This window comes from Ailuropoda melanoleuca, chromosome 13 (genome assembly GCF_002007445.2).
Source record: "Ailuropoda melanoleuca isolate Jingjing chromosome 13, ASM200744v2, whole genome shotgun sequence".
In the NCBI taxonomy this organism is placed as follows: domain Eukaryota; kingdom Metazoa; phylum Chordata; class Mammalia; order Carnivora; family Ursidae; genus Ailuropoda; species Ailuropoda melanoleuca.
The window spans coordinates 24,877,889-24,900,937 of record NC_048230.1 but is presented as its reverse complement, the minus strand read 5'-3'; the positions used below and the strand labels follow the sequence as shown (position 1 = coordinate 24,900,937).

The following is a 23,049-nucleotide window of genomic DNA, read 5'->3' as shown; positions in this document are numbered from 1 at the left end:
CACCCACCCCCACCACCCCCCAAATGTACCACTCCAAGTAATATACACTTCTCTTGTGCCTTTGATACTTCATCTGTGTTTTGCCTACTTAAATATGCCTTATGTGCGTCTTTTTTAACTATACAGACTAGAATTGATCAGTTGTTCTCTTCTCCTAAAGAGTTTCAAATGTAATATCTGCTTGAATATCTTTCTTTTGGACACTAAGGATATGTGCAGCGGCATGTTTTAGAAAATTGTGTTTATAACAGCCACAGCTTAGTTGGGATGTGTTAAGTGTATTTTACATTGTGCAGTTGAGGACTAATATTGTTAATTGCATGTTAAAATTAGTTGTTTTGATTGCGTTTCATTAGGTAAGATACCCTACTTTTGGTTTCTCTGTGCTACATCCTTTTTATGCATTATACCTTGATTCTCATGAACATTGGATGTCATTGTATTAACCATGAGGGCGCTGCTATGTAAGAGCCCATTTGTGATTACATCAACACATAATTCACGAAACCCAAAAATTCCATTGCTGCAATGAGCAGTTGTGTTTTGAAAGGGTCAGAGCTATCAAGAAACTAGATGAAAAAAGCAAGTTCAAGTCTGTCAACTAGAAAAGCAGTTCACATTAAAACTAAATGCAGAAAGTGTTCATGATTGACCTATGGACGATGGAAGAGAAAAGAAGAGATGGAAGAGAAAGCCTTAAAAAAAGAATGACTGGGTTTAAAAGATCAGATAGCACCCCCGAATGAAATCCATGCATTTCTTACAAGTCTTTGTTTTGAAATCATGTATGTGACACCCATTGAATCCCACATATGTTCTTTTCTACTGACAACTCTGGCTTCCTGATTTGAGTATCTTTTCATTTCTCACATTAAATAGAATGATTTAAAATTGTCTCTGAAAACAATCCATTTCTTGTTTTTATTTGTTTTTAGTAGATAAATACATTGGCGGCATCTACATAACTGTCAAGTAAATCACGTTTTGTTTTGCATGTAAAGTGTTTCAGACTTCTAGTTTATCACATTTCAGGCCTTCCTATCTCAGACATCTATTACTAAGTTATATCATATTATTGACTGTCAAGTAATACGGAGTGTTTGAGACACTTCAGTGTATTGCTTATTCCGAAAAAACAAGCACACACATTCACACTGACAGCAAACACAACTGGCCCCTGCAAAGAGAAAGAAAGGGAAGAAAGAAAAAAGAAAAAAAAAACACTTGCAGACTGGTTTCTCAATGAAAGAAAAAACAATTACAACACATCATTGCTTGTTTAAATTCAGGTTGCTTTTGCATGCCATATGCAGATCATTTTTCATTTCTGTGTTTTCCTCGTTTGAGCTCATTTCTCATTCGTGTTTTTGTCTCATTTGTTTCCATCAGCAAATGCCCAGCACACCAGGGTTTGTGGGATACAATCCATACAGTCATCTCGCCTACAACAACTACAGGCTGGGAGGGAACCCGGGCACCAACAGCCGGGTCACGGTAGGAGAATCAACTATTACAGCATCCAGCAGACAACTGGATTTGACCAGAAATGCCTCCAGAGTTAGGTCCTTTTGAATCATCAGCACAGCCATTTAAAAAAAAAAATTTTTTTTAACCTGGCTTTTTTACTATTTTAAACATTCGTTGTACAATCTTACACTGGAAAAAAAAAATCTAGTGAAATCTGGATATGTATGTAGAAGAAAAGAAGAATCCATTCTGTTTGGTGGTTGATGGAGCTAAAGCCCTGGGCACTTACTGCTTATGCTATATGTAGATAAACCTAGAGTTTCTTATGGTTAAAATACCCTTTTTGAGATAAAGAGTATCTTTCATGTAAGGTAATTGGCATCAGGCTCAGGAACTCAGTCTCTTAATAAAAGCCCGGCGTATGGACCTAGGCTTTTTTCGGCTGGCCTACCAGCTTGAGCTGCTACACATAATTATTTGTCTTTTGGATTTAATAGTTGACTTTCTGAGATTCATTTCTCTCCAGTTAAAAAGAAAAAAAAGATTTAATGTAACTTCAGAGAATTGCAGAATGCAAGTCGAATGAAATTAATTTGACATGCCAAACTAGATACCTACAACTAAAAGTGCATTTGTAATCTATAGGGCGAGGGGTGTGATTTCTGAAACTTGAGGCTGTTTCGTTTAAATGATCAACCTAAGATACCCAGAGTTGGGTGATGTACTTCAGATTTTTATTTTAGAATCATCTTAAACTGTATTCAAGGAAGCTTAAGTAGCAAAGAAATAAATGTAAAAATAATTTACCAAAAATAAATAAAAATAAATCCAAAAGCCAAATACCTACATACATTGGAATATGGCATTGGTGAGAATTTATACAACCCAGAATGGCTGTAAACTTCTTAATACTTGGTTTTTCTTTGCTATATTCATAAATAATTCATAAATAATTAATGTGACTTCAAAAGAGCCCTCTCACCCTGTAGTCAAGCTAGAGCAAAAAGCTTGTAACTATCAAACTATATGTCTATCTTGGTAAGCATATTGCTTAGCTTGATAGGTTTTGTTTGTCTAAATTTTTCATTGTTTCTGCATAATTTGTACTTCATAAGCATATCAAGTTTTATGTGCCATGCATATTTCATGGTATCTGAAAAGAATTTTGACAAAGTGTGTGTATGTATGCATTTCACAATGCATACAGTTTTTATGTACATCGGTACGTGTTTTTCCCTGGCCTAAATGTGTTTCACAAGCATAATGGGTGGCAAGGTTATCCAGTGATAAAGAACATTTTGATTTAAACAAGGAGCAGAATCAATTTTGGATCATTCGTGTTAATGCAGAAAATTATTCATGAGGCGTGAACAAGAGAATGGTTACCTTTTAATAGCTCTATACAGTCAGCTCTTGATTACCTGCGTTAATGGGATAGAAATGGTGATAACTGTGTTAGTAGAATCATTTGTATTTCAGCTTGTGTAAGCATTTTGTGCCTAACTTGGATGTATCTGTGGGAATTCTGTTAATAAAGAGAGATTATTCAGTAGGAAAAGGAAAGGTCACCCACTGTCTCAGGGGTCAATATCTGTTTCTCCTCATTCCCTCTCAGGGATGTTCAAACCTAACATTTGGAGTGGGCACTAGCTTTGGGGTAGATTAGTACAGCAGGGTTGTTGGGCGTGGAAAATTTGGTGTTTTGGTTCTTTGTGGTGGTTTTCTTAGCATTAGTACCAGATTGAAGTGTAATCAAACTGCTGTCTAGACTTACCCTGAAGGGTCCTAGAAACTGAAGGCTTTTAGCCTCTGTTAATCCCAGCCCCTTCAAGTTTTAGATCACTGAATTGCTGTCTAAGAAAATTACTTATGCCTAAAGTTTTACACAACTTTTTTTTTATATATCTAACTTAAGCTTTGTTAGGACTTAATGGATATGATTTTGACCATTATAAAAGTGTTTTATTTTAAGATGACCCCAATGACGTGTTACCTTTTTTTTTTCGTTTTGGCTCCTATTTGGTATGATTATTTGCAAATAGCCTTAGTTAAGTGATTTGAAGGAATGAGTCTGTGAATGCAGGTGGCTCTACAGAACATCTGGTTTCGCTCATGACTGTAGCACACTTGGGTAGTTTTGAGACTCTGTACAGCGTGTTGAAACATTTTGGAGTACCTGCAATAGCTGTGAGATGGAATTCATTCCTACAGTCCTTTCTGACGGTGCTTAACATTCTCTTAAGTCCACGTGTGAAAACAGTTGGAGACAAAATGTTAAAAATGGCTTATTTCTGTGCTGTAATGGAAATTCCATTCTAGAAGAAAACTCTACCAGAGAAGGCGGAAAATTAGAAGAAACAACAGCAAAATCTCCTGAGTGGCCAAAATAAATTTTACAAAATCATGACCTTTATTCATAGGCGATTCCCAGGACTTACTCTTACATAAGCACAGTTTTAACTTATCTAGGCATAGTTATTCACGTTCCCCCTACTCGTTGCCAGTTAGAAGCACAAAACTGTAAAGAGGGACAGTTGCTGCTAGAGGTAGCTTTCCTGATAGAAACAAGGGAAGAAACTGCTAAGAAAGGAAACATTCCCTCCAAAGACATAAACCCTGGGCCATTTAGTAAAGGTGCCAGCAGCTCTCACTCCTCAAGCCAGAGGAGTACAGGAAAGCAGTTTCTAATGTCTAATGGACTCTTATCAAAACAAGGTTAAAGTGTCTTCAGTGCAAACTGCTTTTTTTTTTTTTTTTTTTTTTTTTTTTTTTTTTTTTTTTTTTTGTAAGGAGTAATGTTTAAGATGTAGAAAGACGTCTGCTGAGATAGTAAATAAATTAGGGATGTTTAGTGATGTAAATCTTCAGTGTCCTGAAAACCAGCTAGAATTTAACTTTGTGGTTATTGTCTTGGTTTTTTGTTTTGTTTGTATTTATAAATTGACTAGTCAATGAAAGATAGCCTCATTTCATTCAAATAATGAAAATATAGCCTCAATATGTAGACAATTTGGATACCTGCCTTTGGAAGAGAGGAGGAATAAGCAAATCCATTAATGTTGTCAAATGTGGTTCTTTAAAAAGTAGAGCATATATTACTATGATTTGTTTTTAAAGTGTTTTAATGCAATATATTTAAACATAGACATTTTAGAGTTCTTTATCTCTAAAGAAAATTTGTTAGTGGTGATCTTCCAACTTCAATTATTGGCACAATTCCAACTTTATTTGTAACCCACTTCATGGGATTCTGAAGGTTCGTGTTGGATTTAAGTTGGAAATGCTTTCTAGTAACTTTACTTATGAAAATCAGGCCTTTGTGTATCTTGTTCTGAACCCATGATGGAAGGTCAGCCTCGTAGGAGTCCTCTCACCCCTCCTTGAAAGAGCGACAGACCTTGACAGATCTTCTCTTATTGGCTGTTCATACCATTGCTGTTGACATTATCTATCCCTTGTGGCTTACTTCACTCCATTGCCCAATGCCTGCTAAAAACAAAACAAAACAAAACAAAACAGGGTCTGTCTGCATGGGCACCAGCATGAGGTATGGTATGAATGAATATATGGGAGGAGTGGAAAGAAGAGAGAAAATACTGCTTCAGAGGTGGTATGCTTCCTAACAATTTCACGTACGCAGAAGCAGAGTTACTGAAAGTATATAGGGATGGAGGAAGACCCTTGTCGTAGGAGGAAGCATTGTTTGAAAGCAGTGGAATGGGGCAGACACACTAATTTCTGAGCCCTTGGATAAAAAATAAGGTTATAATTGGTGTCTCAACCCGGAAAGGAGGAGTTTGTCCAGGGTTTTATCACAGCAGCAGCTGAAGGGCAGGGGAACAAAATGTCTCTTAGTCTCCTTAGAAGGATTTGCTGGTCCCTGTCTTTTGATAATTAGAGTGAAGCCAGCACCTCTTCCCCCTAGCCTGGCAAGAAGAACCAATATTGTTGTCTCCTAGAAATTGGGGGAAAATAAATGTGATTTGGCCATGATTAATTTGTTCTGGGTCCTTGATGAAATGTAGTCATATATGTTAAGATGAAACTAAGCTCAGAAATGGGCACCCATGGGTTGGAGTAATCTGAGGTGCCCACAGATGCTGTCTGGTATCTCTTACCTAGATCTTAGCCCATTGAAGGAATCAGTCTCATCTTTTTCTTTGCCTTTTTTTTCCCCTCTATCTCACCTTTTTCTTTACCTTTAAAAAAATACTTTTAGTCTTCCCTCCTTTTGTTTTCATTTTTCTTTCTCCCCACAAAACCAAAAAATTTTAATCAATATAAGGCCTCAGAAATAACCTAACTGGACCCTGTGTCTGTCATTTCTCTGTTCTTGGTAAACTTGTTCACTCCTACATTATTATTAGGACTAAGGACAGGAGATGGCATGACTTTAGTTTATACTTTTTGATCCCCTTTATCCAAAGCCACTAGATATGGACCTAGAACCTTAAGAAAAATAAAATCTCTAGTCCTGATAAAGGAAATAAGATTTTCTGTTTTCTGTTTTGAACCTAGAAGGTAGTTTTTGTAGGGGTGTTGTTTATGTAGGGGTGCCGTGCGTTCCAGAAATAGTACAAGTAGATACAGAGTCCCCCGCAGACAGTGTGAGAGTGGTAAGTGCTGAAGGAGCCCAGACTCGGGCAGATAATCAAGTGTTGACTGTATGTGTAACGGTAAATTAAGCACAATGAAAGGGTGCTAGGTTATGTCCTAAAGGTGGGACATGTGATATGTAACCATATATTTTCAATGTATGGATTATTATGTAATACTGCGTTTGTTCTTACAGCCAGGTTGTCAAAGCAGTAGCAAAAAACTGCTGAGTACAGTATTTTAAAAGTATGTACCTAAAGTCATTTTCTTTATTTTCTTTTGATGTGAACATTTCTGAATTTGCAGTGATAGCTATTTTCAGTGGAGAAAATATAAGAATCTTGTGTCCATGGACGAGTAGAAGAAAGGCGCATTAGAATTTTTTAAGGGACTCTCTTTTCATTTTGCTGGTGAGCTACTTGCAATTGAATAATGAATGTATTTAACTCTTTTGTAGGCATCCTCTGGTATTACGATTCCAAAACCCCCAAAGCCACCAGATAAGCCGCTGATGCCCTACATGAGGTACAGCAGAAAGGTAGGTGCCAGGAGCCAGAGCGGGTAAGGAGCGCTCTCTTGGCTGCTTCGCTTTACGTCCGATTTCATAATGGCTTAGCCAGTGTTTCTGTGCATAGTCAGAGGAAATGATCAGGAATTACAGTTTTTAAAGAACTTAGTTCTGATTTCAGAATTCCAGAACTAAAATCCAGCAAGAAGAACATGATTAAATAAATGGTTTAAATCCGTAAGACCGTGTTATGTAGCCCTTTGGAGAAATTCAGTGACAGAAAAATGTGAAGTGAAAAAAGGCATCTAGGACTACGTGTATTAGTATCTTATTTTTTATAAAAACAATAGCAACAGTATGTTAGTTTGAAGAAAAAAAGGCCTAGATAAGGCAGTGGTTCTCTCTACACAGTAAGCTTATGGTAATTTTCATTTTCTTTACACTTCTTGAATTTTCCCTCATGGTTTGGTTTGGTTTGGTGATGAACCTGTATTCTCTTAAAGTAACATATAGAGCGAATATCTTTATTAGTAGCAAGAGCATTTACTATTTTTACCACTATTTAGAAATTTTTGGTCACAATTATTATACATGTATTTGATGATGTGATCTGATGTGTTATGCAGATTAACCACTTTCCTTCTAAATTCTGTGAACTTTTAGAGAGGCAGAGACTATGTTATTGGGTTAGCTCATCTTAACTGTCAACAGTGATTGGAGATGTCTTGAGATGTGCCATGGATTAATCCAGCAAAGGAAATGAGATTGGCCAGCTGTTGATAATTGTTGCAGCAGGCTAATGAGAACATAGGGATTTGATACTATTCCTTCTGCTTTTGCTTAAGTTTAAAAGTTTCTATATTAAAAAGTATTTTTAAAGGTCTATATTTTTAGGCATCCATACTGATTTCATGTTTCCTTTTTAAGGTCTGGGACCAAGTAAAAGCTTCCAACCCTGACCTAAAGTTGTGGGAGATTGGCAAGATTATTGGTGGCATGTGGCGAGATCTCACTGATGAAGAAAAACAAGAATATTTAAACGAATACGAAGCAGAAAAGGTAGAATGGGGACCACAGTGGGATGGAGACAATATAAAATGCATAAACATTTGCTTGTTGTTCGTGAAAGAAACAAAAGATCTAATCAGCCAAGGCTATACTGTCTCTGTCTAGCTGGGTCGAGTCACTTAATTTCTCTAGGCTTCAGATTCCTTGTCTGTGAAAAGGAGATAATTATATCTTTAGATATTCAAATGAGATAAAGGTATTTGTATAATCTGCAATATGTTAATTATAAAACTGAAAAACATTTGAATTTCAGATAGAGTACAATGAATCTATGAAGGCCTATCATAATTCCCCCGCATACCTTGCTTACATAAATGCAAAAAGTCGTGCAGAAGCTGCTTTAGAGGAAGAAAGTCGACAGAGACAGTCTCGCATGGAGAAAGGAGAACCATACATGAGCATTCAGCCTGCTGAAGATCCAGATGGTAAAAAAAAAAAAAAAATGGGGTTTTGTTTATGCATTCTCTGAGAACTAAAATACGAGCAATCTCTTAAGTTTATTTCCTATCCTAAGTGGAAAACAAAGCATATTTAAGTGCCATTTTAATATTTTGATTAATTATCTTAAGATCTATATACAAATTTCCCACAAGAAAAAGATATATCCTTGTTAGAGCAAGAAATAGCAAAAACTATGTATTTATAAGAATCTTTATACTCAGAATGCAGGAAACGTTTTTCCGTCACAATCAGAATTTTGCCTCAACTGCTTTTAAAAAGCTAAAATGCCTTCTAGTTACATCCTGTTTTCCTATTGGTTTCTTAAACTTACTGAATTAAGGGCTCTTAAGGGAGAAAGTTAATGAGTAGATAGAAGCATTATGAAATTGTTTTCCAGTTAATTCAGAAATCCAGCGTAGCTCATGGTAACACGGGGATGCACACATACACACTTTATACACACATGCAAATATACACACACAAATAGAGCTTCCTGATGGGCATCCACGGCTAGCTTGCAGGTGTGCAGATTACACGTCTGGTCACTGTGGCCAGGCAGGGTCTGAAGCTGCAAGGAGCCTCAGCCAGCCCCCTGCATCTGGGGGCATACTCCATGAATCACGTCGGCTGTACAAATAACACTTCCTCGTGTGCTGCTATGATGTGGGAAAGGCTACAAGCAACAAAAACATCAAGAAAATAATTTAAGATCTCATTTCAGAATAGGGGTAACAAAGAGGAGGCTTGTAAGAACTTTAAAGACACCATGGAGAGAGGAAGCAATAATGCCACCTAAAAACATGAATAAACATATACCCGAAAGGAGAGGGGGGAAAAATGTTTTTAAAAAGAATGGACTGGGATATTGACAAATATTCTCATAAGCATAGAATAATGTAAATAATAACAGAATAGAATATGGAATAGAAACCAAACCGAGTGTTAAACAGAATCAGCAGTGCTAAGGACTAGCAAACACAGACCAAAATTACATGATTAATGCAAAAAAAACCAAACCATACAGAACTAACAAATAGAAGAAGATCCAGTTTATGAGTAATTGAAAGGATGAGGGATCAGTAGAAGAGTATAAACAAAGACTAGCAACATGGAAGCCACAAGTCGAAGCAGTTAAAGTTTTCTTCAGGTAAAAGGTGACAGTGTGAACATTGAGCAGGACCGTAGAGATTCACTCAGGAGCCGTCTTCAAAAGAAGATCCTCTTCTCCGTTCCTCAGACTTCGGCCCATTATGTTTTATAAGTTTAAGATAGGAACTTAAAGCTTCTGGTAAGAAAGGACAGGTGAAAATGAAGATGCCAGGATAAGAGTGACTTCAGACCTTGGACTTTACACCCCAGAACTGAATAGAAAGAGGAAGGTTTGTGAGGTGGGAGTGAGCATCAGTCCAAGAGAAGGGCTGCCCGCCGTGAGTGCGGCAGCTGCCAGCTGCTGTCCTAGAGAAGGCACGTGCAGCTTCCACACAGGACAGTGGAGGGGTTTTTAAATGGCATTTTAGAGAATGAGGTAAAGTAAAGAGCTGGTTAATTAGAAAATAACTAGAAAATATAAGCCCACCCCCAAAAAGTCAGACAGCTCTAAGTGTAAGGAAAGACAAGCCCTGATTGCTAAGATTCGATTTCCCCTACCAGTGGAAAGAAGAAAGCAAAAAACAAAAAAAGTATATATAGTTCCGATAGAGGTAGCATGAATATACCATGTATAATCTTAAGTGTGAATATGAAAAACTTTCTTAAAAAAATAGGAGGGTCACAGAATTTTTTAAATGATATCCTATATTCCAGTAATCTCAATTTCAAAAGTGTATGTCCTAAAGAAATTCCTTGAAGGGAGACAAAAAGTAATTTGCTCAACAGTTTGTATCTGTGTGTTTATGATGATGAGCATTTTGGGAACTACTTAATTACCAAGTAAGGGAGGTGCTAAAGTGACATAGAGGTACAATTTGGGCCTCTAGCAAAGTTTCCTAAAGCGTGGTCCCTCCACCTCTGGTGGGACACTAAGGTGATTAGATGGTTCGGAGAGGAACTTTTTTTTTTTTAATTTTCATTTTTTAAGATTTTTTAATTTATTTGGGAGAGTAAGAGAGAGAGAACACCAGTGGGGGTGGAGGAGCAGAGGGAGAGGGAGAAGCAGACTCCCCATTGAGCAAGGAGTCCAATGTGGGACTCGATCCCAGGACCCTGGGGTCATGACCGAGCCGAAGGCAGGTGCTTAACCTACATAGCCACCCAGGTGCCCAGGAACTTTTATTTTAATGTGTATTGCTGAAGAGGAAGATTTTTTTAAAAAGTGAGTTAATTTAAGTAACTCCACTAAATAAATGATAATACAGATCGTTAGCAGGTATGTCCAGAGCTGTGGAGGTGATAGAGAAACCTTGCTGCATAGCTATTAAAAATAAGCGTATAAACCAGATCCAGGCTATATGTGTATCAACTTGAGTGAATGAAACAACATAATATTTTACACACTAACAGCTATGTACATGTGTAGATTGACAAAAATTAAAAGTAAAATTTGGTAGTAAACATTCTTTTCCAATAAAATTACCTTAAGGCTTTAGTGGGTTTTTTTATTAAATAAAATGTCTAGGGTCTGGGACACAGTATTGCTGGAGAAAATGTTTTCTCTGCAGTGGGCATTTTCATTACTTCAGTATTAAAGTAATATAGTGACAAAGACACTGTCCAGTCCCTGTGTTGTCTTCAGGTGTAAATGCCTTAAATTACTACCACGAGAGTGAACCATTCAGCAGCATTGCAGCCTTCCTGTAACAGGCCGCCTTCCTGTTGATGGATTTCCAGGCCAGAAGACACATGGTTTTATCTCATTTGTGTTTCAGCCAAGTCCGTCTCAGACACATACCACTTAAAGATTTCGTGAGAATAGCCAGAACCCTGGCCAATGAACACATTATGTCCTCCCCATGGTTTTTATCAAGTGACCGTCCCAGTGCTCCCATGATGCCCTAAGGCCCCCTTGGGTTGGTTTTTGTTTTGAAGATTTTAGTTAGTTAGTTAGTTAGTTAGTTTTAGTTATTTGAGAGAGCGTGGGGGAGAGGGGTCAGAGGGAGAAGCAGACTCCTTGCTGAGCAGGGAAGGGCCCCCTTGGTAGACCCGTGAGAGCCATAGCTCCTTGGTGTTCAGGTGTTAATGTTACTCTCTCCATTCATGGCTACTGATAACTTCATTTCCAGACATCTTGTTTATTCCAGATTATGATGATGGCTTTTCAATGAAGCATACAGCCACTGCCCGTTTCCAGAGAAACCACCGCCTCATCAGTGAAATCCTTAGTGAGAGTGTGGTGCCGGACGTTCGGTCAGTTGTCACAACAGCTAGAATGCAGGTCCTCAAACGACAGGTCCAGTCCTTAATGGTTCATCAGGTAAAGTCACAATGCATTGTTCTAATAAATTGGGCCTATGTCACAGAGCCCCAGTGGCCGGAATCTGTACCATGCATCAGTGTTCGAGCTAAATATTTCTGTGTTCAATCTAACCTGTTCCTGATTCAGGGAAGAGGCTTGACAAAGTGGAGGTTTCCCAGAGATTTAATAAGTTTGTCATTAAAACTGTAATACAGATTCTTGTGATGTAAGGTTTTTAAGACATCTGGGGCGCCTGGGTGGCACAGCGGTTAAGCGTCTGCCTTCGGCTCAGGGCGTGATCCCGGCGTTATGGGATCGACCCACATCAGGCTCCTCTGCTGTGAGCCCTGCTTCTTCCTCTCCCACTCCCCCTGCTTGTGTTCCCTCTCTCGCTGGCTGTCTCTATCTCTGTCGAATAAATCAATAAAATCTTTAAAAAAAGAATTTAAGACATCTTCTAAACCTTTACTGCTTAAATATTTTTTTCTGAAGAAATTGCTCAGGCCTGAAACAGTATTCTTTAACATATACTTGTTAATTGTATGCTGCATTTTATGTTTTTAAAATCTTAGCTAGACACATTGTTCAACAAATGACTTAATTTAAAAATTCAAAACCTTTGTCACGCTGTGAGAAAGCATGGACCATTAAAAAGTGAGATGTATTTTCTGTTTGACATTTGCTTTCAAGAAAATAATTCAGTAATAATAAAGCCTGCTCATATATCTTTCAGCGAAAACTAGAAGCTGAACTTCTCCAAATAGAGGAGCGACACCAGGAAAAGAAGAGGAAATTCCTGGAAAGCACAGATTCATTTAACAATGAACTTAAAAGGGTATCAATTTAATGCGTTCACTGTACTTTTTATACTGTGACTGTTACTTTTTTCCTCATTCCTTTTTCCAAAGTAGTGTTTTTATTGAAAGTTGTTCACTTTGAAACAGGGTGAACTTTGCTCTCTAATGGTAATGTCTTTGCTTTATGAAATTATTCCCATTTTCTGGCAAAATTTCAATAGGTTTAAAATATCATATAGTATCCACACATGTTCTAGGCCTTACACCCTAGCCCCCGTGGTGTTTTAATTTAAACTCATGCAGTCATGAGTTGTTTCCATTTTATTGAGATGTATTCATTAAATGTTGCTTATGGAATAGACTTTGTATTAAAACAAGTAAATCTAGTGTTTGACGGCTTGAAATGGGAACTGGAAGCCTTCTGTATAAATCCAGTGCTTTCAGCATTGCCTCGCCAACCGTTCCCGTAGCACTTCCTGTTACGTGGCCACTGGAGCAACTTTCTTTTCCTGTAGACACAAGAGTTTCGGAGAAGACCTAGAACCACGGGGGGTTTTTTTTCCTCCCATATATATGTATGTAGTTCATAGCCAAGAAAACCCACTTTTGAAATAATTTCTCTGGTTCAGAGATCGTAAGAAAAGAACATTACTAAGAGAGTTTTCTTTCTTTCTGACGACTAGTTGTGTGGTTTGAAAGTAGAAGTGGATATGGAAAAAATTGCTGCTGAAATTGCCCAGGCAGAGGAACAGGCTCGTAAAAGGCAGGAGGAAAGAGAGAAGGAGGCAGCAGAGCAAGCTGAACGCAGTCAGAGCAGCATGGTTCCTGAGGAGGAGCAAACTGCTAGTAAGACCGAGGAGAAGAAGGACGACGAGAGCATCCCGATGGAGACAGGTAACCTGCCCGTTGACCACAAAGTCAATGTCAAGGGCTATTCTCTGTACGATCTACACATTTCCTTCCAAATCCCAACCTCTGTAGTAGATTCCCACAAAATGTTGATGTCCACGCAAAACAGCAGTGGGGCATTGGTCTTTAGTCTGGCTAGTTGGGGTCTTGGTTATTTGTCCGGGTTGTCATTTTTCGGGTTAGGCATATAAAGTATAAATGATAGGAATGGTTGAGGATACTGGCCCTGGAGTCAGACAGAGGTGGCTCTAATACTCTCTCACCACTTGCTGCATATGACTGGGTAAATTACTTAATCTGTTTCAAACTCACTTGTAGGTACTCTAGTACCGGCCTCTGAGAGTGAGTTCCAGAGGACAAATAAGGAAATGTGCATAAAATCACTTAGTATTGGGTTTGATGTGGTATTGGCACTCAGTGTTTTAACCTTTATTGCGAAAACGTAGTATGTGGTTGTTGCTTTTAGCATCAAGCATCTTTGGTGTCCTAGAACAGGGTTGGGCAAGTAAACCCTGCAGGCCAAGTCTTGTCCTGCCACCTGTTTTTGTGAATAAAGTTTTGTTGGAACATAGCCTTACCTGTGTGTTTACGTATTATCTGTGGCTGCTTTGGGGCTGCCACAGTACAGTTGAGTCGTTGCAAAGACTCCTGGCCCTCAAAATTCAAATATTTACTGTCTAGCCTTTACGGAATAGGTTTGTTGACCCCATCCAAGAGAAGTTCTTACTTCCAAGCATACTGATTTTCCTGATTAAAATCATTCCTCAAGGCACGAAATAACATGTAAAACTTTCACAAAATATCGATTAAATCGATTACTTGAAATTTTGAGATCACCTTACCTTCTGGCACTATTTTGAGCCTGCCCAGTGCCCTTTGTAAACAGGAGTAAGTTAAAACTGTTTCAGGAAATACAGCCAAAGGCTCCCGGGACCATCACTGCAAGAAGGGGCAGGGACAGTAGTCACACTTGGCATTCAACTGACAACTTCTTTTTTTTTTTTTTTTAAGATTTTATTTATTTATGTGACGGAGAGACAGACAGCGCGAGAGGGTACACAGCAGGGGAGAGGGAGAGAAAGAAGCAGGCTCCTAGCAGAGAAGCCTGATGTGGGGCTTGATCCCATAACGCCGGGATCACGCCCTGAGCCGAAGGCAGACGCTTAACGACTGCGCTACCCAGGCGCCCCTCAACTGACAACTTCTGATTTGACATCAGGAAGACATTTAATGGAATATAGATCGCTTTGCCAGATATTACTACAAAATTAAATTCAGCAGATGAGCATTTCAGATAGTCAGATATTAAGTTTCGTTATCTGAGCCTTTTTCTGTTTTGTGTGAACGTATTTTTTATCTTAACAAATTTGGAGCATGAGTGCGCTTTTGTGGTTAAAGCAGGAGCTTGAGAGTTAGGTATGGACTATGATTCTTTGCTCATTGTGCAACTAGACAGAACACTGTCCTTCACCACTGTTCTGTCATTTATGAGTAGAGCATGTCTATGGGTCTTTACTCAGATATTATCCTTTTAGCTGAAGGGAAAAACAAAATTGAGACTGTTAGACCGAAAACCTCATGCTCTTAATTTCTTACAGAAAACAGCCCAGCATGACATTTAACAAAGTACCTAAAATATCGCCCTTATATCATTTCCATACGTGCTTTCTCAGTAATTAAATCCAAAGCACAGAACAGCATTGTCCAATAGAAATAAACTGTCAGTCACTATGTAATTGTAAATATTGTAACGTTTTTAAAAGTAAAGAACATGGGGCGCCTGGGTGGCACAGCGGTTAAGCGTCTGCCTTCGGCTCAGGGCGTGATCCCGGCGTTGCGGGATCGAGCCCCACGTCGGGCTCCTCCGCTGTGAGCCTGCTTCTTCCTCTCCCACTCCCCCCTGCTTGTGTTCCCTCTCTCGCTGGCTGTCTCTATCTCTGTCAAATAAATAAATAAAATCTTTAAAAAAAAAAAAAAAAAGTAAAGAACAAATGAATTAACATTAATAATATATTTATTTATTTAACCCAGTATATCTTAAACAATATCTCAATGTGTAATCAACATTTTTAAGTATTAATTTTTTACATTCTTTTTCATACTAAAGCTTCAGAATCTGATGTGTGCTTTATACCTGTAGCACATCTAAATTTAGAAGCTAAATTTTCATCAGATATACTTGATCTGTATTTAGCTTTTGTAAGTTTACAGCTAAGAAGTAGATTTTCAAACCTGTATTGTTTCCAAGGTGCTAACAGTTCCAGTTACACTGGCTCGTTCAGGCGCTTAATACCGCATGCGGCGAGGGGCTGCCGTGTTGAACAGCACAGCTCGAGACAGTCAGCATAATTAGAAGAATACATCTTTGTCTTGAAACTGACAGTGACACGTGTGTGATTACAGAGGAGACACACCTTGAAGAAGCGACGGAAAGCCAGCAGAATGGTGAAGAAGGCACGTCTACTCCTGAGGACAAGGAGAGCGGGCAGGAGGGGGTGGACAGTCTGGCTGAGGAAGGGACCAGCGATAGTAACACTGGCTCGGAGAGCAACAGCGCCACAGTGGAGGAGCCGCCGACGGACCCCACACCGGAAGACGAGAAGAAAGAATAAATGTTGCCTTGTTTTTTGTGTTCTAAATACTTTTTTAAATGAAAAAAAAATGTTTTTTGAGTTTTAATGGTGTTATGTGGTTTGTGTATTAATATTTTTCTTGTCCATATCGCACCACCAAAGGCTTTTGGACCATTTAGCATCACAAGCCAAATGGCACAGTCACCTTTCTTAAGCCATTGTGAAGATGGGTCTTTTCTTTGGGTCTTATTTCTAGCTCTCAACTATGGAAAGCCTCAGAATTTAAATTAATTGAGAAAATGCCCACCTCTTTTAGAGAATGATCCTTTGATTCTGCACGGTCTCCTCTTACAAATGCCTTCCCACAGCCCACTGGGGTGCTTACCAAAGCCATAGCTTTAAACCTCCCAGTCCCCATCAACAGCTTCCCGAAAGTCCCCTTTCCTATATACTGCCACAAAGAGTAGCTAGCTTCTTGAAAACGTAATCATGTATGAGTATGTATTTGTTCACCTACCCTTTACTTTTAATCAGTGTCGGATACCCAGAGTTGTGTTAAGGAGTTGACTGCATCTGAGCTCGGATCATCGTGATCCAGTAATAGTCTCCATAGTTCGAGTAGTTACCAGCGTATGAGGTAGTCATTAAAACGAATATGGCACATACACGTTATGTTTACTGCTTTTGTTACAGTTCATACTGTGTGTCTCCTGCAAAATTCATCCTTACTGTACAGAAAAAAAAACCTACTTTTTTACCAAGTTTTCCAAAGACAGGTCACAAAGCTTATGGAATTGAATATTCTTGCAAGGGACTAGACAACTTCAAAACGATTAGCCCATTCCAGAAGGAAAACAGCTGGGAATTCAGTTTGTCCATTTGAAATTGTTCTACAATAATCAAGATTCAAAACCTCAAGGCTCAGGACCCCATAGGTCAGAGTACACCTTTTTGATTAAACTCAGTAAAGTCTTGGAGACTAGAAGCAAGATAGATTGTGACACGTATGCTTCCCAAAAACTAGAATAGATTTTTACTGAATAGTGGTATATCTGATGGTATATGTTTCTTAAAGGTCCAAATGTAATAAATACGTGGAAAAAATTGGCTCTGTGTTTTTATCACTATTTTTATGCAAAGCTAGTGCATCATTTTGTTACGGTAATGCGGTGGCAGCAGGGCGTGGGCTCCCACGGCCATTACAAATGGGCATCCTCGGGACCCTTGACTCGCCCAACCATGTCCGTAAACTGCTGCAGCATTAAGTTCATTCGTACAAGACATTTGTGGGAATCAGTTTCCTCATAGTCATGTCACATACAAAGGTTGGCCTTTGACTCCAAAAGTAAAAGCAAATATGTTTCTACATTTAAATTACCTTTGAAAAAGTGGGTAAATAAACGTAAGCCCTCCACTTACATGCAGAAAACTTCACACGGGCATGACTTAATTTATAGTGACTTTTTTTTTTTTTAAAGATTTTATTCATTTATTCGACAGAGACAGAGACAGCCAGCGAGAAAGGAAACAAGCAGGGGGAGTGGGAGAGGAAGAAGCAGGCTCACAGCAGAAGAGCCTGATGTGGGGCTCGATCCCACAACGTTGGGATCACGCCCTGAGCCGAAGGCAGATGCCCAACCGCTGTGCCACCCAGGTGCCCCTATAGTGACTTTTTTATAATTCACTGCTGTTGAACTTGAGCTGACAGCACACAGTGACTATGGCCGACTGCCCTTGTTCAGCCCCCTGAGAATGAGAGGAGGAAAGGAAGCTTGAGACTGGGTGGAAACAACCCTTGATCTCTGTTTTTCTAAATAGCACATGGGATCTTTCTCCTGTTTGTGAATTGAAGAACTAAAGGGTCAACTAGATCCGTTTCTGGGTGTCAGACATGGTAGAACTTCAACCAGCTACCCAACAAATTGGAGAGCTTCCTTGGTGCATTCCCTCCATCCAAACAGGGCAGAGAAGTTGTTAATACGGGCATGGAAAGAGTGCCAGGGCAAGATCAGGTCATTTGCCACGGTATTGAAGTCCCTAAGATGCCAGTAGTGGCGCCTTTGCCAGACTGGAGAAGGCACTGGAAAACAAGCATGGCATCTACTCAGCCCACCCGCAGCATGCTAGGGCAATTAGCTGGAGAATGAATTTAATCAGATGCGACTTGACTGCTTTTAACCGCAGGGCAGGGAGACTGAATTAAAATTCCCTTGTGTCAGAGTGATCTGTTGCAGAAATCACCCGTGTTGGAGATGTTTCTTAGTTTCTTTGAGAATGTGGGATATAATTGAGGTCTTTGATTTTTTTTTCTTTCCATATCCCCGTAGGCATTGGGCAAGTCACTTAAACTCAGAGCCTGTTTAAACTGTAAAATAGATGGAACTACTTTGTCTCAGTGCCCTCACTGCTCCCAAAAGCCATGACTTCTAGTGCATTCATTTTGAGTATGAATGCATAGAATTTAAGGGCTTATATTTTCATTAATTTTTAACAAAAAACGGAAGGGGGAATCCCCCACAGTCCCCTAGTTTTCTCACCAGAGTTTCAAATTTCGTATCTTCCCCTGTCCGTCAACAAGCATGCATTTTTAACTGGCTCTCCTGCACTACATGAATATTATTCTGTAAGACAGGACATTGAGGGAAAGTTAGTTGGAGCTATCCCATTTTAACATAGTATGAACGTCCTATGGAAAAGATAAAACAGTTCCATATCTTTGAAAAGAGAATCTGACATTTAACTAAGTTGCTCTAAATTTTTAGTTTTGGTCCTTCACACTTAGATACCAGTTTGGGGTTTCAGACAGTTGGTGCTGACAGTGTGAAACTCCCACTGCCTGCAGTTAAATTGAAGCTTTGGTTTCTCATGTGAACACGCAAGGAAGCTGGGATTATGCTTTGTTAAATCCTCATTTCATGAATAGATCTCCTCTCCCCCCAAGCACTACCACACATGGGCTCCCCACCTGGTTTCAGTGTGCGCAGAAGTTTTATCTTGTTTCTCATCACTGGGCAAACCTTGCTGGAACGACTGGCTTCTTAGTGATTTGTACATTAGAGGGCTTAACATCTTTGCAAATGAAAAATCCACTGTGCAATAACAAGACAAAAGGAACTCAGAGACTTTTTAGAAGAAACCATGCTGAATTAGAATTAGGCTTACTGTGATAATGTTTCTTTGATCAGTATGCGAAGGAAAATTCTGGGTTTAGTAGAAAACGATATCTAAAAGTATTGGAGATTATAAAAGTGTTCATAAATATCTTTAGTATTCGGTTGAACTGTATGAAATTGCCAGCGTAGGTTTTTGTCTACAAAATGACAAGTTCACCTGGTTCAACCTAATAATGCTGCATTTTATAGTCCAAGTATAAGCTCTTAATAGCAGCTTTCTGAGTGTAAAATGACGGAACTTTTGACATACCAGACTGATCTGCATACCTCTCTAATAATTACACCATACTGTTAAACAAAACCCTGATTAAAGTGCAAATCCCGAACTATCAAGTATTTAACCACCTGATTTTGAAAATACATTGCAGGAAATAGTTAAACCAGAGGGCTTATGTTCACATGTTTTCTCATTTGGCACCAAAAAGGTTCTTATAAATTTTTTTTTTGCATAATTTTTTAAATCAAAAAAGTGCTATGTGGGGAAGGGAAATTCCCAAATGATTTAATTGCTTTTTACTTGAAACTGAGACAATTGCAGATAATGGTTTCCTATGAGAAGCCGTTTGAAAGGAAGGAAAGGCTACCTCACACTCCTTGACATTCAAGAGGCAAAGACCTTAGGTCCCACCCGGTCCTTGGATAGAGAGCATCCCCTTCCCCGTGCCCCCTAGGGTTGTCACGTGCTGCCTAACAGAAACACCTCTAGTCTTGAGAAGCCCAATCTCTCTGAAGACAGATCATTCCTTGTTCAGTTAAAGTATTTCTCCTCATTGAGCTAAAGTCTGCCTTCACGTCAACGCCCTGGTCCTGCTTCTACACGTTGAAATCAAGTAGAACAGATGTAATCCTCTTCCAAATAAAAGACCTTCAACTATTTCAAGACAAGTGCACCCTAAGATCCAGCCATAGGACACAGTTTCTCACTTCCAGTGTCTCCTAGTGAACTGGGGGTAAAGGACGATGCCTTGTCTACTCTTGAGGTCTGGACTACTAGAAAGCACTAGTGTTTTCTCTAATGGAAAATCATAGTTCCTCCACCATGGACTGCACTTAATCAAGTCACATCCCGAGACCTCAGAAACCACCTGTCTGAAATAAGAAGGGCTGTCCTTTGATGACCTTAAGGTCTTGTCCAGCACGAAATGTTTATAACTATAGTATAGATGCAAACTCCGTAAAATGAGTGTTATTAATAGTTTCATATGGAGCAAAATGGGGAGCAAGTGGGTTCAATTCACTAACACAGTACTTCTCAAAACTCAGTCATTTGCATGCACTGCCACGATTTCTACCGCTTCTGGGTACCACCTGTACTGTTACTACTTAACAGCTTTCTCTGAATCAACTTACTTATTCCATTTGAATCATTCATTTTAAAAGGAAACTTTGTATCAGCATAAATGTGAAACCATGGTCTTTTGTCATAAAAAGAAAATACTATTTTAAAAAAGATTTTATTTATTTATTTGAGATAGGGAGAGAGCATGGGGGGAGGGGCAGAGGAAGAGGGAGAAACAGGCTCCCCACTGAGAAAGGAGCCCGATGTGGGGCTCGATGGGGGGCTCGATCCCACGACCCTGGGATCATGACCTGAGCTGAAGGCAGGCACTTAACCAACTGAGCCACCCAGGCACCCCAGAAAGAAAATACTCCTAAATAAAGATATTTTACTGGTGTTGTTTATACTTAAGTACTATTCTAAAGAACATTATTTAGAAGATCTGCACATCACCCAAAATGGCCTGAAGGATTCCACAGAGTAATCTAGATAAAGGTCTTTGGGGAAAGCTGCAATAAAAGGAAAGTGTATTTCCTGCTATCTGAAGGTTCAGGAACCTTGTCTTCTTAGAAACGATCCCTGGGTCAACAGCAGTTTGTAACTAAAGGACAAATTAGTGAAAGCTGATCCTGTGATCACCTAATATTAAAAGCCAACATTTTTTGAGCAACCTACTATATGCCCATACACTTTTCATACTTTTGAGTCTTATTCTCTAATTTCCTAAAGTTAATATTAGAGTAGATCACTTTACCAATGAAATCTGTATTTGTAATCTTGGGTCGAAATTAATCAACCCCTACAAACCATTTTTTTTTTTGGAGGAAAAAAAAAAAGCCTCATTCTGTAGCCCAAGGTACTAAAATGATAGGGAGATTGCATATGTGTCCTAGGATTTCATCACTGTGGATCAATAATCTGAAAAGACCTAAAGACAGAAGAACCTACTTGGAGATCAGTGTTCTTATACTGGGAGATACATGTGTAAAAATTATTCTCTTTTGAATCCTCATTTCCTTTCCTTCAGAGTTTTCCATACCACCAAAAAAGAGAAAAATGCACAGATTTAAAACAGATGACTTCTCAACTTCGACGATACGAGTTATCCTGCTGTGTGGAGAACGGCCCCCATGTCTGATAGGGCGTGTTATGTTTGCATTTTACCCCTGTTTGTGGTTTCCTGTCAGTCTGTGAGCTTTGGGGGAACCTTTTACAAGGCCCGAGTCTCAGAAATTTCAGGAAGTACCAGTATCAGACGGTTGTCATGCATAGTTACTTACTCTCTAAACTTTACCCACCTCTTCCTGTCTGTGTGCTTCGAATGGGTCTTCCTCCTCCTCAAAACACACTCCACAATATCCTGGGACCTTAGCTTCCAAATCAAATGTCAGCCATGGTCCAGGTGGACGATTCTCAAGTTAATTGGGCATCAGAATTTCCCCAGGGAGGCTGCCAGGGCCTGACCCAGCCCTCCCAGGGGGAAGCCTAGGAATCTAGCACATCAAAGCTTTGAGAACCACCAATTTGGCTTAATCCCCTCATTTTCCCAAAGGGGAAACTGAGGCCCAAAGAAGAGAACTGAGTGACTCATCTAAGAGCCAACCGTAGGAGCGAGACCTAGAATTGTTCTTTACAGCTTCTTCTTCTCAGGACACTCAACACCCTGCCCGAGGAGCGCCTGGATGGCTCAGTCGGTTGAGCCTCCGACTCTTGATCTCAGCTCAGGTCTTGATCTCAGGTCGTGAGTTCAAGCCCCGCATCGGGCTCCACACTGGTCTGGAGGCTACTTAACCCAAGCAAACACCCTGCTCAAGCCTAGTTGAACTGAAACTTGCCAAACGTTTGACGTCCTCCTTGACTGTTTCCCATCATGCCAGTTTATGAGACCAGGATTACTTTCCTTGCAATGAAATCCTACACACACACACCCACCAAACAGCGGGGGATAGCACCTTCAGTTCTCACCAGAAACCCAAAACTCGTTGTGACCAGAATCCAGGAATGGAGAGTTTGATGGGCTCTCCAAAAGCCAGACTACAGAGATCCAACCTGTCACACACACCAAACAGCGGGGGATAGCACCTTCAGTTCTCACCAGAAACCCAAAACTGGTTGTGACCAGAATCCAGGAATGGAGAGTTTGATGGGCTCTCCAAAAGCCAGACTACAGAGATCCAACCTGTAAAGGGTGCGATCGGCCACATGAAGAGGCCGTGAAGAGTGGGGTCAAGAACACAGCCTTAGTGCAGTTCCGGGTTTGGAGTCCAGTGACACTGTTTCAGTTTTGTCATCTGCACAATGGGGACAAAGTCACTGCAGTATCAATTTCCCAAGATGATTGGGAGAAGAAAATGAGAGGCGGATGAAATTACCTTGCCCGATGCCGGGTCCATGCGACGCATGCGGTGTTAGCTGCCAGAGGTGGCAGGGAGTGAGGACGGTGGCAGTGGTTCGAGACAGAGCGCCTGCCTTGGAAAGCATGGGCAACGGCCAAGCCCACTCAATGAGTGTATGAAATACCAAGAAAGCCTTACTTAATCAACCGCCATATAGTTCTAGCTGATGCAGTATTGGCTTGACCCAGTCGGCAGTCAGCTTGGAGGGCAGATAAAGGGAGCCACTCGATTCTTCAACGAAGTGTTGTTGAACCCCAGCCAGTCACCAGGCTCAGAGCTACGTGCTCTGCACACATCATCTCATTTAACCCTTACAACAACCTGACAAGGGGATCCTCTGAATATCTCCTCAGCTTTAAAGATGGACAGACTGAGGTTCAGAGAAATGAAATAACGTCCAAGATCGCACAATTTATGATGGAGACAGGACTCCTACACCCGTCCCAGACCA

General features: G+C 39.9%; 1 protein-coding gene and 1 long non-coding RNA gene across 3 annotated transcripts in view; one reads left to right on the top strand and one right to left on the bottom strand.

The window, feature by feature from the left end:
• The window catches only part of SMARCE1 (SWI/SNF related, matrix associated, actin dependent regulator of chromatin, subfamily e, member 1), a 21,800-nt gene extending 4,946 nt beyond the window's left edge, over positions 1 to 16,854 (top strand). The window contains exons 4-11 of one of the 2 annotated variants that reach the window (XM_011231981.3): positions 1,390 to 1,494; positions 6,521 to 6,601; positions 7,499 to 7,630; positions 7,893 to 8,064; positions 11,317 to 11,489; positions 12,205 to 12,306; positions 12,952 to 13,162; positions 15,581 to 16,854. In XM_011231981.3, the coding sequence (XP_011230283.1) occupies positions 1,390 to 1,494; positions 6,521 to 6,601; positions 7,499 to 7,630; positions 7,893 to 8,064; positions 11,317 to 11,489; positions 12,205 to 12,306; positions 12,952 to 13,162; positions 15,581 to 15,789 (1,185 nt within the window). In that variant the 3' untranslated portion in view covers positions 15,790 to 16,854. The other variant, XM_019805650.2, reaches the window with a different exon arrangement.
• LOC117795450 overlaps positions 1 to 23,049 on the bottom strand; it is a 37,383-nt gene that overhangs the window by 1,347 nt on the left and 12,987 nt on the right. Inside the window, exon 4 of the long non-coding RNA XR_004619477.1 lies at positions 14,020 to 14,116. This is a non-coding gene — a long non-coding RNA (uncharacterized LOC117795450). The remainder of the gene's footprint in view (positions 1 to 14,019; positions 14,117 to 23,049) is intronic.